Source organism: Salminus brasiliensis, chromosome 13, assembly GCF_030463535.1.
Source record: "Salminus brasiliensis chromosome 13, fSalBra1.hap2, whole genome shotgun sequence".
In the NCBI taxonomy this organism is placed as follows: Eukaryota; Metazoa; Chordata; class Actinopteri; order Characiformes; family Bryconidae; genus Salminus; species Salminus brasiliensis.
The window spans coordinates 6,505,844-6,523,261 of NC_132890.1; the positions used below are offsets into that span (position 1 = coordinate 6,505,844).

General features: G+C 41.6%; 1 protein-coding gene across 2 annotated transcripts in view; it reads left to right on the forward strand.

Annotated features, from left to right (window-relative positions):
- Positions 1 to 343: 343 nt before the first annotated feature.
- Positions 344 to 17,418, forward strand: part of cracr2aa (calcium release activated channel regulator 2Aa) — a 31,148-nt gene continuing 14,073 nt past the window's right edge. Inside the window, exons 1-5 of one of the 2 annotated variants that reach the window (XM_072695054.1) lie at positions 344 to 484; positions 7,098 to 7,400; positions 12,969 to 13,080; positions 14,061 to 14,259; positions 16,898 to 17,044. In XM_072695054.1, the coding sequence (XP_072551155.1) occupies positions 7,191 to 7,400; positions 12,969 to 13,080; positions 14,061 to 14,259; positions 16,898 to 17,044 (668 nt within the window). In that variant the 5' untranslated portion in view covers positions 344 to 484; positions 7,098 to 7,190. Of the gene's footprint in view, positions 485 to 7,038; positions 7,401 to 12,968; positions 13,081 to 14,060; positions 14,260 to 16,897; positions 17,045 to 17,418 lie in introns of those variants that run through there. The other variant, XM_072695055.1, reaches the window with a different exon arrangement.

A 17,418-nucleotide genomic window follows, 5' to 3' on the forward strand; every position in this document is an offset into this window, starting at 1 on the left:
GTACTGCTGCGCGGTTTGGGACACGGCCCGGGTCTTGCTTTTCAAAGTTTCACGCGACATCCTCGACCTGCGTGTGGACCAATCAGATCATAATCACAACTTGCTCGCGCTTTACACTACTCTAGTTACCACAGCAACGGACGCTGCGCTGCGCCGTGAGAGAGCCCCTCCCCCTCCGGCGAAGGGCAGCGGTTAGAGAAAGTCAACAGAGCGGTTAGAGAAGTTAGAGCTGTGTGAGGGAGGGAAGCGGCAGAGAGAGAGATTAGGGGGGGATTAAGAAGAAATAAGAAGAAATTCCAGCATGTTTTTGACGTTTATTGTGGATAAAGACACTAAGTTGAAGTAGCCGTCGCCTGTTGGTGTTTTGAAAAGTACCTGGAGGTATTTCACAGCAACAGGTGTCGCCGTGGAGGGAGCGGTGATCCACATGGACGAAGGGAGAGGAGTGCGATAGCTGCTTTGTGGATTGGGACACGGACAGACGGTAGGCTGACTGGCTTATTAAAGTGTGTTGATTTGCTAGAAGAAGATATTAGGCGGGTTTAGTCCTGGTCTGCTTCCAATGCAACACACTATACTAGCTAACTATACTAAGCTTCCCAATATAAAGTGCGCTAGTAACGTTAGCTGTGTGATTTAGGACGCGCCCAGGTGCCTTGCTGCTGTAAAACTGCAGTGGTTCCCAACAAGGTCCCCTTGCCCTGCACGTTTTAGTGTTTACCCTGCTCCCAACACACGTGGCCCAGCTAATCAGCTCATTCACAAGCTGAAGGTGATGCTGGAGCAGAAACCCACCAGCCACTGTGAGAGGACCAGGGTTGGTTGAGAACCACAGCCTTAGTTAGGTTAGTGAGTTGTGGCTGAACAACCAAGCTACAGGTGTGTGTGTCAGGGTGTGTGTGTGATGGGATCTGCTGCTGAGAATAAAGAGGAGATGTAAGATACATGACCATCGCAGGTGTTTGTAGACCACTTGCGAGGTTCTGCAGGCCTACAGGCCCCTAACATGCTCCCTCCGTGAATGCTGGCCATGCTGTCACCTCTTTGGACTTTTCTGTGGCAGGAAGCAGAACATCAGCCATCATCTGAAGAAGCTGAAGCACAGTGAGGGAACTGAGACACACTCAGGGAGGATGTCTTCTAATAGGCCTAACAGCCTGGATCTGATGGACCTGACTGCTGAAAGTTGGAATGCTGACCTGCACTACTTGCCTCCAACCACCTACCAACCGGTCATAGACAGCTGACGTCAAACTGGAGTTCTGGGTTAAGCTCCATTTTGGAGGTATTTCGTGTCAAGGCTGTTTTGAGGTGGTACACTTGTGTTGGATTGGCCACACTAGTAAGCAGACCCCCAGGCCAGGCGGCAGAAGCAGGTTAACGGGAGGAAAAATGAATGCCAGTGAATGCGAGGACTGTTGGCGCAGTCCAACAGCACTTATACCGTAAACAAGATAATTGGCCACACGTGGTCCAGCTAATCAGCTCATTCACAAGCTGAAGGTGATGCTGGAGCAGAAACCCACCAGCCACTGTGAGAGGACCAGGGTTGGTTGAGAACCACAGCCTTAGTTAGGTTAGTGAGTTGTGGCTGAACAACCAAGCTACGGGTGTGTGTGTCAGGGTGTGTGTGTGATGGGATCTGCTGCTGAGAGGAGAGCAGAGTCAGCTCTTTGGTGTTATTCAGTAAAACCACAGTCGCTCACAATGGCTCACAAAAGTTCATACGCTTGTCAGGAAGTGAATGTTTTATTTGGCTGCTGTAAAACTGGATAGACTTGAAAAAGCTCACCTTTCGGCGACACATTGCTGATATGACTGGGCAGGCTCTGTTTGTGTAGTGCTGGCCTCTACAGCCTCCGCTGGATTATGTCACATAGTCTCAAGCAGTGTTTGCACAAGCCAGCCAGCCCAAGACCTTTGTTGGCGTTTGGCCTAGTTACAGTTTTCTCATGAATGAAATGTCTAGCAACCTCTTAGTCAGGTTTTAATCACCAGAATCGGGCGAGCCACCAGTGAAGTCAAGCTGACTCTATACCCCAGGTCGTCTCAGTCTTGGCCTAGCGATATCCTGGGTATATGATAGGCCTGATTTAGCACTACTACTGTTACTACTGGGCGCCGGGTTATATCGTTATATCGGGATATCGATAACAGGGTTGTGGGTTTGATTCCCGGGCTCGGCAAGCTGCCACTGTTGGGCCCTTGAGCAAGGCCCTTTACCCTCTCTGCTCCCCGGGCGCTGGAGTTGGCTGCCCACCGCTCTGGGTGTGTGTGTGTTCACTGCCCCTAACACATGTGTGTGTGTGTGTGTGTGTGTTCACTACCAGATGGGTTAAATGCGGAGGACACATTTCGCTGTACAGTGTACACTGTACAGTGACAAATACGTGCACCTTTACTACAGCTGAGCATATCAGTGATTATATCCGTACACACATACATAACAATGGAGTTATGTATGTGGTGTTAAGGTACCTTTATAACATTTGTTAGTCATTTATAAATGGCTCTGAGCAGAAGAGGATGGGTTCCCATGTTAAATTTACATTTACAGCACTTTTCCAGAGCGACTTACAAAAGTGCTTTGCTGTTTACTCAAGAATAACTTCAGCTAGTTGGAATAGACTAGACTTTAAAGATACCTCTTATAAGCTTAGACACTACTAAACACAAGTCAATATGATTGACCAGAATACTCAACACTGCACTTCGCCCAAGTCCTCTCAGAAGAGGTTGGTCTTCAGTCTGCGTTTGAAGACAGCGAGCGTTGGACTCTGCCGTTTGGACACCCAGGGGCAGCTCGTTCCACCACTTTGGTGCAGGACAGAAAAAAGCCTGGACGTTTGTCTTCCGCGGATTTTAAGGGATGGCGGGTCGAGCCAAGCCGTACTTGAAGCTCGAAGGGCTCTTGGTGCTGATCAGCTTTTTACCTGTTGAGTGTTGGTTGTTCCAAAGGTTTCTTTGGTTTCTTCCACTAGCTTTGAGGGAGATCTTTTTTGTGTCTGGTGGAACATTTGGCCAGATTCTGAAGAAACACAACTAACCTCTGTTGACTTTCTCTGGGATAAATAACTGAAACCAGCTTTATATTGAGTTACAAATTAAGCTTGGTGTCACCAGGCTTCATAAAACTTACATTACAGTTCAAGCTCCTCTGAAAACTCAATATATTGATGGCAGTGTGTTCATAAGAACCTCCAAAGAAACCGGAGAAATGCTCTAGCAGATGTTTCTTTCTTTCACTGTTGCTTGATAAAGCCAGGAGGTTAATAGGAACCACTCCTTGTGGATCTCATGCAACAAATTCCCAAGCCTGATCTTGATATGAACTTGGTGGAGCACTACGCAGCCTTTATGCAAACTACACACCAGTGTGTCTAGCAATATGGTGTACTGCGCTAGCAGGCATTCGCTGCTTCACGTACGACACCTCACTACACTATAGATACAGTCTTCATGCAAAGCTTGAAGTTTTGGGCTTCACTGTACACTCGGAAAAGATTATTTGAAGGTATCGCATAAAAGAGACTTGAAGTGGAAACGTTAGTGTATAAGTGTAAATGAGATGTGTGACCGTGTAGAACCTGTTTGAGGAACCTCCAACTACTGTAAAGATTCAGTACCAATTAAAAGTCCTGGAGATTTACCTCAAAGCAAAGAACCATTCGTTTTGAGGAACCTTTATTTTTAGGAGTGCCTTCGTGTGATGTTTTGTTCAGTGGTTGCATCACACAGGCCTGAAATACTGATGACCTTGGAGGGAATGGCCGAAGTGATATGAATGTTATTTTTAATAAAGTGGACAGACAGCCTCAATGGGCAATATTGAGACATCAGTGCAGCTTCAGTGCCCATTAATATATTCTTTTTTTCTTTTTTTTTTTAAATAAAACCTTCCTGAAATAAAATTAATCATAGATTTACACTATGTCCAAATATTTGTGGACACCCTTCTAATGAATGCGGTTGTAGCGTTTTGCTACTTTAAGTTGCAGCCATTGCTGACACAGATGTGCAAATGCAAACACACAGCTTGTCTAGTCCCCGTAGACAAGCATTACCAATAGAATAGGACTTCCTGGAGCAAAAAAATAAGAACCTCTTAGCATCATGCCTATTTCCAGACACTTTGTTAGAAGTACACTGCATCCTGCTTTTGTTGGAGTACCTGTCTCTGCTGTCCAGGGAAAGCTTTCTACTAGATTTCGAGCATTGCTGTGAGGATTTGGTTGCTTTTAGCCACAAAAGCATTAGCAAAGTCAGGAAAGTCAGAGCAATCATTATCATTCCAGAGAACACAGCCCCACTTCTCCACAGCTCAATGCTGGGGGGCTTTACACCCCTCTAGTCCACACCTGGCATTAGGCAGCATGGTGCCAATAGCTTCATGTTATTCTGCTCCAGATAGTCCTATTCTATTGGCATTATTTTCTCTACTAGAACTAGACAAGCTGTGTGTGTGCATTTGCACATCTGAATCAGCAATGGTGTCCACAAACATTTGCTTGTATACCATAGTGTGTACTGGATTAAATATGAAGTATGAAAATAATCATGTTAATAATGATCATGTTAGACTCTGGCCTGAGGACTGAATGTTGGTGTTGTAAATTTTGAATGAAAAGTTGCTTGATTTGGGCCATTAAATCCACATAAAGCCACATTTAGCAGCAGAACCTGCCATCAAACACTTCACATCACTTTGGAGGAATTCAGGACAACCTCTTTACAGAATTGCTTTAATTCAGTAACATTCAAGAGCTTTTGAGCATGAACTGACTGTTTAAAGTCCTGTCCCAGCATCTCAGTGGGGTTCAGGTCAAAACTGCCATGACTACTCCAAAACTACTCCAAAACTCCTTTTTTTAGCTTTCTGAGTTGGCTGGGATCTTGCGCTTGCCTTGCTGCATAATACAGTTGTACTTGAGCTTCAGATCATGGACTGATGACTGGACATTCTTTTGAAAGACTTTCTGGTATAGAGCAGAATTCATAGTCCTCTCGAATATGGCAAGTCACCCAGGCTTTAAAGCAGCAAAGCATCCCCTCACCATCACACTACCACCACCATGTTTGATTGTTGACGGCACGTTCTTATTGTGGAATGCTGCGTTAGCTTGACACCTGATGTAACGGCACCCATGTCTTCCAAAACGGCTTGGAGCTCGAGTGTTTTTAAGGTGTTTTTGGCAGGTCTGAGACAAGCCCCTGTTTTTGGATAGCAGTGGTTTTCACCTTCTAAACTTCTATACCTATTTACTCCGTCTCTGGTAGAATCATAATTGCTAACCTTATGTAGGATGAGTGAGCTCTGCAGTTTCTTAGATGTTTACCAGCAATTATTTGTCCAAAGCACATTGTTCCTCGGTCTAAGTGTTCTTTGGAAACGTTTGTCTTGCTCTGATGTTTATTTTGACAGCAAGGGTTCCCTCCTTGCACACTTCCCATGTAAACCAAACATCTCGTTCTGATGGTAGATGCTGTATTTTTACTTCAGCTGTGGCAAGGATCTACCTGTAGGTCCTGTAATAACATTTTAGGATTGTTGGAGGCATTGTTCCTTACGTATTTTGAGGTCTGACCTGGCAATGTTGGCAGTTGTTGCACTTGTAAATTATTTAGCAGACAGTGGAACGACTTATTTCAAATGGTTTGATTTCTATTTGGTTCCACTAAACTGTTAAAATTACTGCATTAGTACCAGCAGCACTAACTTTGAGCCAGAACCCAATAAATATGCTCATCCTGCAACATAATAATATCATCACAGACAGATATAATTGTCCTCATGTCCTACCACTGCTTATTTTTACTTCTATTTTTTTTTTGGGGGGGGGGGGGGGGATTCTTGGGAATTACAGCCTGCCTCAGTGTCTTGCAATTGGTCCAAAACCATCTGAACCATCCAAAAAATGTTTCACATATCAAATGAACCAAGCATGATTCAAAATGATCCAGACTGAGACCACCTCTTTTGGGTGGGCCAAAATGTGGTCTTTGGTTCTGTTATCTTGGTTCAAACCAAACTCAAAGGTCTGAAGGCCCGGACTACACTATAAGGTACACTATATGGACAAAAAAAGTATCGGGACACCTGTTTATTCGCTGTTTCTTCTGAAATCAAGGGTATTCAAAGAGTTTATCCTGCTTTTGTTAGGAATTGTTGTGAGAAATTGTCTCTACTGTCCAGGGAAGAAGACTTTTAACTAGAGTTTGGAGGAGCATTGCGATTGAGAATTTAGAATTTGATAGCATTCAGCCACAAGAGCGTCAGTTAGTGAGGTCATGATGTTGGATGATCACCACCCCACCTCATCATCCACAACTCCACAACTCATCCCAAAAGTATTGGATGAAGCACCATCGATCATTCCAGAGAACACAGTTTCACAGCTCCACTGCTCAACACTGGGGGGCTTTATGCCCCTCTAGCCCAAGCCTGGTATTAGGCATGGTGCCAGTAGGTTCATGAAGTAGAGTCCTACTTCAGAGCACTCGAAGTGAAGTATCTTAGTAGACCATATCATTAGAAAAGCCACACTCCTGTATTCTGTAGGTTTTCTTATCTGTTTCCCTTCAATTTGCTCCTGGGTCTGCAAAAAAACAGATCTCTCGAGTTATGTAATCAACTCATTTCAACACTATCAGCAATCTGAGCAGCCAATTATGCCAATTAGGCTTTGAGCCGACTCACGGCCTCTAATTGCTCTCAGTCCTCCCCCTCTTAATCCAGATATTTCTTTCTAAAGTCCACTAAAGCCAAACATGTTCTCCCACTCAGTGATTGTAGGCGACTGCATTCTAGCATGCATTGTAAATACCCACTGTTTGCCATGACTGTGAGGCAAGTTATCTGTCTGTATAGAAGCATGAAAAGGGCTTTTTACTCTCTCTCCCTCTCTCACTGTCTCTCTCAGTGTCTCTCTTTCTCTCTGTGGCTATAGCAGTGCCTCTTTACCTCTACACATCTCCGCAGCTTCATTGACTAATTAAAGAGGCGGTTGCTAAGAGATGGCGGGCAGCAGCCATCTCTGAAAGGCTGTGTGATGTGGTTGAAACTCAAAGCTGTGTGTTCTTTTAATTCTCTCATCCAGAGCTGACCCATGTAAGGAAAGGAGTCGGCAGCTTCACACACACACACAAGCACACACACTCACACACGCGCACACACACACAAGGACGCTACTATGGCAGCATTCACGAGCACCTGCGACTCTAAGGTGAGACGGACTCGCCAGCCCAGAGGAGAGGAGATGCAAGCCAAGTCCAAAACGAGGAGAAGCCCTCAGGACCACCAGAGTGTCAGTAACTGCAGCGCCGTGCTGGAGAAGACTCAGGAGTTCTTCCAGATCTGTGACACTGAAGACAAAGGCTTCATCACTCGGCGGGACATGCAGGTAAGAGTCCACTGTTAGATTTTATTGTGGTTTTATTTATTTATTTATTTATTTTCATTCATTCATTCATTCTAAACTTTGACCAATGTACTCCATCCCACCCACGCAGGAGACCAAACTGCTTGTTTTAGTTTTTTTCATTTTAATTTTATTTGTTTTTATTTGTCACAAATGAGATATGTCAATAATGATGTAACGTATTAAACAAAAGGTAGACTTTGGATGCCAGTCCATGTTTAATAATAATTAATAACAGTGGCTACCTCACTTTACTGAACTGGGAAAAGTCACTCTGACGAATATTTAAACCTTGCACTACCATCATAGTTTTCAGTATATTTAAAGATTAGTTTATTTTAGTTGAACTAATGCATTTATTGTCTGCATTAATTTATTTTAATTGAGTATGATCAAAGAACAACAATATTTTAAGGAATACAGTTTAATGCCATTAAGAGTTACATGCAAGGAAACACTGTTTCTTTGAAAGTGGACCAAATATTAACAATTAGCCATTCTGTAGTTGGTGTAATGCCTATATAAGAAACTCCAGGGGCAGGATTCTCAAGATTTAGACTTACTTAGACTTTTTCTTTTATGCTAAGAAAAAAGTTTACATAAGAAAAGTTTTGAAGAATAATTTATACATGCAGATTTTTCTTCTTAACTTTTCACCTAAGAAGAAAGTTCTAAAGAAAAAAAAGTTCTTAAATATTTTCTTAACCTTATAAGAGCCTCACACTTGTTTTAGGCTGTAACAGCCAGATTCACAAAATCATTCCAAAGAAAAAACTTAAGCTAAACTAACTTTCAAAACTAAGTCTTCAAAAATTTTCAGTATGAAAGAGCTTGGAGTGAATATTTCTTATGTAGACTCTAACAGTACTTTTAGCTTTATTAAATTGGCATTAATTTAAAAAAATTTAACCATTTAAACTGATCATTTTACAGGTTGTAACAGATTTTTAGGATAACTGCATTTTTAGTGTTTATCTTAAAAATCCTAAATATTTTTTTCTTTTGTGAATCCGACCCCAGGTCTAGCAGATTTCTTTTCTGAGGGGAAAATTAATGATGCTCATTTTAAAGGTTATACATCTTATCATGCATACATCTTTTCTGTAAATTACAAGGTCATTAAGTATGTAAAATATTCTAAATGTTTCCCTTCAATATCAGTTCCTGCATTTTCTGCTGATATCGGCCCTGATACCAGTGACTGGTATTGGATCTGTGCCATTTAGGTATTATTTTGCTAAACATTTGGTATTGCTTCTGTATCAGTATATAATGTTTGTTAACATCACTAAAGCCTGTTTCTGTGTAAGTCTGTCACTAAATGAGTTCCTTTTTGAATTGTCACTATAGTGACTATAATCAGGGCGACCAACTCTCTAGCATTGACCATTCTCACACAACAATTGTCATTTCTCACACATTTAACAGCTCCGCGTTCCTCTCCAAAACAACCTTGGGATGAATTTGCCTACTGATAAAGTTTCCTACAGCTTCTGCTCCGAATTTTACACTCTGGACCGGCAAATCCGGCTTTCTAAAAACATTCAGGAGAACACCCACCACCCACCCCCACTGCTGATTACCCTACTAACTGCTTGATAAATAGATGCTACCACTACCCCCCCCCCCCCCAACTCTCCACTCTCCGCCCAACCTGAATCTCAATAACTGTGTGTGGTGCAGAATCTAAAACACTGTGATCCAAGTGCTATCTAAACAGCAGAGCATCTATCAGTACAGAAAGGTAATGTGAATGACCCAGTAGATGTGTATGCAGCTCGGTGGAAAAAGACCGTCCATCACCAGCATTCACAGAAATGTTCAGTGTCATTCAGAGGAGCCCACGAGATACCCTAGAAGCCACGAGCAGGACATGAGCTGTGCGCAGGATAAAGCTTTGTGAGGCCAGTGCTTCTGTTTTATGTATTATTGTGCAGATTTGGTGGCCTCTTAGATTTCCATCCGTTGTAGCCGCGCTCTTTGATGGTCCACTCATAGGCCCACGCTCTGAAGAGGGTATTTGAAAGGCATTACACCTTTTGATCCAATGTTTATGGAGATGCATTGATGAGCATCAGCTCCACATCTTTATTCAAGTCCAGCTACTAATGATTTCCATCTATTTGGACAAAAAGTAGTCCCCCAGAGTGGCAGGCATTTCAGTCCCCTTTCTTTTTGTACGATATCGTTATTTTTGTGCATGTTTGTGTGGAAAAGAGGCCAAAACGTGTTTACCATCAAGTACCACAACTTCTGGACACTATTATTGATTTGTTGGTGAGGCTATTGCCCATCCATTTCAGTTGTACTGTTGTACTGTCTTGCATGGGTCGTCAAAGGTAAACTGTAAACTTGTTTCCTACACTTTCAGAATAAAAGAGCTTTGAAGGGTTATTTGAGCGATGCCGTAGAAGCTCTAATGGGTTCCATTAGGAACAATGGGCCTTATTCACCAACCATTATTAAGGAGCGATTTCTATTAAAAGCCCACTTGTTTGGATTTGTCCAGTTTCATCATTATAAGAATAGAGCTGTGAACAATTCTGTGGTTTGAAAACATCCTGAATCTGATGTAGACTTTTTATTAGAACTTTTGTTCAATAAAAAATAAGGATTCTTACAAAGATATTGGTGAATAAGGCCTTGTGTTTGTACTAGAGATATGTAGTGAAAAGTGTGAAGAACATTTAAATTTTTAACTTTTTTAATGTTATTAAATGTTATTTTAGATCTCCTCACCTACAAACTTTGAACTTCTTAAAATTATGATAATTTACTGAACCCGAACGTAGTACTCAATCTAATCTTGCTCATAATTTAAGAGTATTTTGACCCATTCATGTAGGTACTATGTAGTACTACTAGTATTGCACTTCAGCTTCATGTGTCAGTATAGCTTCTGAACTGATGCTTGGAAATGGTGGATCTACTTATTTTGTACTCACTGGTTATTAGTTTGCCTAATTATACTTATGTGACATAATAATGAGAGAATGTATGTAAATTGGTGGTTCAGTTTTCGACTAGCAGTGCCTTTCCAGAGCAGATGCCGAGTCAACAAAGAAGTGCTTAAAATGTATTTGTAACTTTGGAGGCTAAGAATGCTTTTGGGAAATACTTGCAATACTAGTCAAGTCAAGTCAAGTCAAGTCAAATTTATTTGTATAGCGCTTTTTACAACTGTTGTCGTCACAAAGCAGCTTTACATAATTATTTACATAATTATTACTTACTAGCATTCTTAAAGTTATGTCATTCTCAAATTTTGTTTGTAAATCGCTAAGATGACTTGTTTTCAGGAATCACACCCATGCATTTTTAGAAAACCACAAGTTGTTTTTCTGTAGCATCACTCAAAGAACCCTTTGAAACTCCTTTATTTTTAAAGAGTGCACTCAAAAACCTCATTTATAAAAATGCTAAAGCTTCTTTAGGGACCTAAGTGTGTTTTTTCTTTGACAGTACTGAACCTCTTTAGGCACCTTTTATTGCAAGAGTATATATGTTTAAACCAGTACTGGCCTATATCTGTAGCCTGTAGTTTTTGAAAGTGAAAATATGACTTGCAAAACTGTAGCTTGGCCTTAGAAGAAATGCAAAACCAGTTTGAAAAGTTGCTGACGTTCCTTTTGCTTACTTCTTCTTCACACCAGCCTTATCACACCAGGGCCAAAGTGTCAGCAACCTCATTTCAAAGCTACGCGGCAGAACAGCCTTCTGACATAGGACTCTTCCCTCGTACCGATAAAGGTTGTTTTCAGAAGCTTCAGCCTCGTAGTTCTTCCCATATGTGACCTCTGTACGTTCATTCAGGCAGCATTTGTAGTTTTACGAGGCAGGTTGTTCAGTAGCCTGTCTCTGTAAACATTTGCTTAATCCTCACATAGGGTGTGTTATTTACTTTTAGAAATGGGGAAGAACTGTGTATCTACAGGGTTGATCACTGTGTGACGTGAGCACTACGTAATGGTTGCGCCTACACAGTCCTCTCATTAGCGGTATGTCTGAAAGACTGTAGAAAACACTTCAAATGAATGGGCTGTGATTAAATCTTGGCTAAATGTCTCCTCCCTTGGGGTTAAGGGGGTTCATCAAACAAAGAGTCATCGGTTTATTTCAGGCAGATTCCATAGCAGCATGTTATTACTGTTATTCTTCTTCTTCTTCATCAAGATGTATACTATACTGTATATAGATGCTTCCCAAAATAAATACTCATCAGCCAATCAGTCAGTCAATCATTCAGTGCATCTGGATTTCTTATTAGGAGACTATTGTTAGAATAGTTTTTAAAAAATTATAATTTGTGACACATTCAAAATTACCCAATTTTCCTGTTTTTAGAAGAACCAAGATTGTAAATCATTTTGATTATGAATCAATAAATGAACGGTTTATTAACTCACAATTTTATTAATTGAGCTCTATAATACTGCTTAGATAATATACAAGTCATACCAGCTTACTTCTGTAACACTCTGTACTATAATTCCGGACAGTAGTCCATCTGTTTCTCTGCCTACCTTGTTAGTTAACCTCCTTTGACCCTGTTCTTCAATGGTCAGAACCCACAGGTCCACCACAGAGCAGCTAGTATTTGGGTAGTGGGTCATTCTCAGCACTGCGATAGTGAAACTGACCTAACCCCACTATTTAAAGGGCTTCCTGTTAAACAAATCGGTAGGCAGTCTACATTTTATGCCCAAATGTTTGCGGAAACTCCTTCTAACAAAAGCATTCAGCTACTTTAAATTGCACCCATTGCTGCTGACACACATGTGCAAATGCACACACACAAACACACAGCTCGTCTAGCCCCTGTAGAGAAGTATTGCCTGTAGAATAGGACTCTCTGGAGCACATGAACATGAACCTATAGGCTCTATGTTCTAATCCCAGGTATGGGCTAGAAGGAGTGCAAAGCCACCAGCATTGAGGTGTGGAGTAGTGGATCAGTGTTAACTGAAATGATGATTGGAGCTCCTTTCAGTACCTTTGGGATGAGTTGGGGATGAGGTGTGGTGGTGAACTTCCTACATCCTGACCTCATTAACGCTCTTGTGGCTGGATGCAATCAGATCCTCACAGCAACGCTCCTCCAAAATCTAGTAGACAGCTTTCTTCCCTGGATAGTAGAGACAGTCACTCCAACAAAAACAGGATCAACTCTTATTTTTTTAATACTGCTGATTTTGGAAAAAACAATGAATGAGCAGGTGTCCAAATACTTTTGTAAAGTGTCTTAATTCTGGGAATTGTTAATAAAGACTGAGAATACACCACAACCATTGTTTCATCTAGTAGCATCATCTAATTCAGTTCTAATGTTTTAGTCATTATTTGTTGATGTTTGGTTATGTCATCTGTACATCTCTATTCTTGAGGACCACAGTGTACCCACAACCCCTTTGTTCAGCTCTGTAGTAAATCAGGTAGCAGGTTCTCGTTCATGCACGTTGTGAAGTCCTTTTATTTCATTTTGTTTAAAATCGTCTGCTGCGTATTACTTACAGGTGTCAGTGGGTTGATGGCTGTTGTATTTTGTTTCAGAGGCTGCTTGGAGAGTTGCCCCTGAGTGCTGACGATCTGGAGAATGTTTTTGACACTCTGGACGCTGATGGCAACGGATTCCTCACCCTGGACGAGTTCTCCTCCGGCTTCAGTGGGTCTTTAATTTTATTAGTTAGACAGAATAGCAGTCATTTTTCACAAGATGTTGACTAAGACCATCTGTAAATGTCTAAATAATTTAGGGCTCTTTAAAAGTCTTATCTATTCTTATCTTAATAGTTGTTGGGACTTCAGGATATGGTTAAAATATTGCAGTAAATGTATGAATATTCATTTATTGATGTGTGAGATGGTCAACGCCCCCATCCCACAGTCAGACACATTGGACCTCAGTCACCAATATCTTTTAGTTTCAGTCCTAACAAACTGTTTACGTCAGACTCGCAGTGTGTTTTAAAACTGTGTAAGTGGGTTTAATGAAGACATTTTTTTAAGAACAGTTGGTGAAGGCAGTCAATTGTGATAGGTTAGACAGCATGTTTGCATATTGCATCATTCTACTGTATTAGTATTGCAAATGATTGCTAGGTGTTCCCCATGTCCCAGTCACCAGATCTTATTCTTTTGCATTTACAGCGTTTGGTTGGCTTACAGTTTGAACTTGCCCAAGAAGGAAATTGTAGCTCTGGTCAGCCACATGGAGGGCAGCAGCGTTGCCTACTGTGCTGTATTAAGTGCATCTTGTCTGAAATATGTGAGGATTTGATTGCATTCAGCAACAAGAGCATTAGTGAGGTCAGGATGTTGGATGATCCCAAAAGTATTGGATGGAGTGCCCTCCATCATTCTGGAGAACACAGTTCCACAGCTTCACAGATTAATTCTATTGGGGCTTTATACCCCTCCATGGTGCCAATAGGTTCACGATTGGTAAGCTTTACAACTTTGAATTTGAAGCAGGGAATGTAACTCTGGTCAGCCACATGGAGGACAGCAGTGTTGCCCACTGTAGCCATTAGATCTGTGCCAGCAGCCATCTGAGAGATCTTTTGTAAAGGTCTTGTTTGTTCATCTGTGGAAAAAGGAATATAGACAGACGTTCAGTCATTGCTGTGTATGCTTGCTGTCTAGGTGAGTTCATGTTTGGTCCTTCGGCATCATCCTCAGCTTCATCTCTGAGGGCAGCTGAAGAGACTACCTCGATGCAGAGTCATCCTGAGCTGCTCTACCAGAGTCAGTGGGAGGAGACACTGAGTGTGGGGGAGGACGACGAGGAGCAGCATTTCTGCATGCTGATGGAGCACCTGGGAGCCAGCAACGTCTTTGAGGAGTGAGTGCAACATCCCACCAGACACTAAAGTCTCATCTTAATTAATTTACATTCTGCTACACTAGATGGCCAAAAGTATTGGGACACCTGCTTATTCACTGTTTCTTCTGATATCAGTGGGATTAAAAAAGATATTATCCTGCTTTTGTTGGAGTAAGCAGTCTCTGGTAACCAGGGAAAGATTTCTACTAGATTGTAGAGCACTGCTGTGAGGATTTGATTGCATTCAGTAACAGAGTGTTAGTGTGGTCAGGATGTTGGATGATCCCAAAAGTATAGAGATTATCCAAAGATGGAGCGCCATCCATCAATCCTGAGGACACAGTTCCACTGCTCCACAGCTCAATGCTGGGGGGCTTTATTAGCCCTCTAGTTCACGCCTGGTATTGGGCATGGTGTCTATAGATTCATGATTATCTGCTCCAGCTCCAACTTTCCACATGGGGAACTAGACAGGCTGTGTATGTGTGTGTGCATTTGCAGCAATGGGTGCAACTTAAAGCAGCTAAATGCATTCATTAGAAGGGGTGTCTACAAACATTTGGACGTTTAGTGTACATGGAATGTAATATCATTTACATTTTTCATATTTCGGGATGACAGTCTGTTGGTAGACTTGAGTGAAGTCTTAATCAAATGTCTGCTTGCTGCTTTCTGAAAATACCCTAAGGTCGTGACTCGTGCAGGTTAAAATGTCCCCTACTGCAATCAATCACAGTGCGAGACCGCTCTGTCCCTGAGGAGTCCTGTCAGATGAAAGAGACATTTAAATATCAGCCTCCTTTCCTTCCTCCGTGTTTGAAGAGAGGACAGCCTTCATGTATTGCATGAGTACTTTCTCCTTTAGCCCACTGCAGTCGTTTTTCAAGTCCTAGCGGAAGTCGTCAGTTTCATAAGTATATTCTATTGGCGAATGTTGAGCTTGCAGACGGGAGCTGCCAATTTAGATTACATGCTTCTCTGAGCTTTCTACACTCGGCTCATTTCCAGTCTGACTTTGCAGAGACCGTTTCACCCCAGCGCTCTGACTGAGAACATGTATTGCTTTTCTAGTTAAAAAGTTGCACCATAGCAGTGCAGAAGCTTACACTGGTTTGTACATGTTGTAGTGTTTAATAATACGTTAGTGAAGTTCTGCTTTTATTATATTATATTGGTTCATTAAACTGGCTTTATTAAAAATCTTTTAACCAGTGAGGACAACATTTTTACTATACAGTCACGCAACGCAGTGACTGCCGTCACAAAGATTGTGGTTTGAGCCTCAAGTGAGCAAGCCAAGACTGACAGTGGCATAGAATAAAACATTCCAGGGGAAGAAAGCGGGAGAGAAACTCATCCTCCTCTGGTCGGCCTTGGAAAACAAAACACGAACATCACAAAAGCAGTAAGTGAAAAGAATATGATAAACAAAAGAATATGAAAGCCTGCACTCACAAAGGCTTCTGTGAAGTACTGAAAAGGGGGTTCTGTCAGGTGATAATGATAGTGGGCCCAATTTTGAAAGATAACAGGTTTTCCACTAATCTAAAGAACCCTTTAACCAGATCAAGAACTGTGTAGGACCATAGTAGTGCTTTGAGTTGTTTGAGTGGTTCTAAATAGAACCGCTGGCTTTACTTTAAGCAACACTATGTAGCTTTTTTACCTTACAGTATCAGCTTCAAAGCCATTGTGATGAACCACTGACTGTTATAAGGAGAATAGTGTCTCTGTTGTTGCTACTTCAAATCTAACTTTGAGGAAGTGGGAAAAACGATGTAACATTGCGTAAAGTGAGTCATATTTGTGTAAAATCCTCTAGCATCACTCTACCACCTCAATCCACATGCTTCTTTACCCCTAAAGAATCCTTATCAAGAGTGTATCACTAGACCGAGGTCTTGGGATCCTTCTTTAGCCGGTTTAAGGTTTCTTTGACTGCAATATCAAACCATCTACAAAAGGGGTTCTTCTCTGAAGACCCCTTTAACCAGGTAAAGAACCATGTAAGGATCCAAATGGTGCTTTATGTTGCTATAATTCTTAAAGGAACCACTGGCTGTACATATGAATCCCTGAAGAATCCTTTTCAAGAGTGTATTATTATACAGAGGTCTTCAGATATGGATCCTTTCATGGCTCTTTACTTGGTTAAAGGGTTTTGTTGACTTGCAACGATAGTGGAATCTGTTTAGGTGCTATATTAAACCATCTATAAAAGATTTTCTACTCTGAAGACCTTTGTAACCAGGTAAAGAACCATGTAAGGATCCAAATGGTCATTGGTTAGTTGTTATTGTGCTATATAGAAGCATTGGATATACTGGAAAATGATTAAAGAATCATTTTAAGGGTGTATTATTAACTAGAGGTCTTTAGATTTAGGCGTTAAGCGTTTCAGTGTTCTAGTCAGAGCCCATGTTATTAGTAATGGCTTTAGTAAGAGTCTGTGCAGATATCAGTCTCATAAGGAGTCTGAGTGGGGCACACTGGTGATACTTTATATCAGTTATCAGCCATTCTGCCCTCTAAAAATATGGTAATGGTATTCGTCCTTGGAAAAGCCTTTATGCTTTAGGTCCACTGATAAAAACCTGACCGGCCGATTGTATAACTTTTTTTCCTGATTGTATAACTTTTTTTCCTGGGTTTTCAGCCCAGGAGAGGTACGCAGCTTGTGGACTCAGCTCCGCAGGGATGAGCCTCGCCTCCTATCCAACTTTGAGGAGTTTCTGGGTAGAGTGACCTATCAGATCAAAGAGGCTCACCAGGAGAAGATAGAGATGGAGACAGCACTGAAAAGGTCAGTTCATTCACTGTCCCATGGCTCAATTCTGTGCCTTGAGGCAAAATGATAAAGGCTTTCATCTTCATCTTTCTATATATAAATCTACATAATTAAAATCTTCAGCATTCAAGCTTTTTTAATGCCATTTATTCATAAGAAAATTTAAGAAAAGCTTTCTATCAAATTGTGGTAGGTAAATTATATAGACAAAAGAATTGAGACACCTGCCCTGGACAATTCCATTAGGAAGGTCAGGATGTTGGATAATCACCAGCCCACCTCATCCTCAACTCCCCAACTCAACCCAAAAGTATTAGATGGAGCACCAACCACCATTACAGAGTTCCATTACAGTTCCACTTCTCCATAGCTAATGCTGGGGGGGGCTT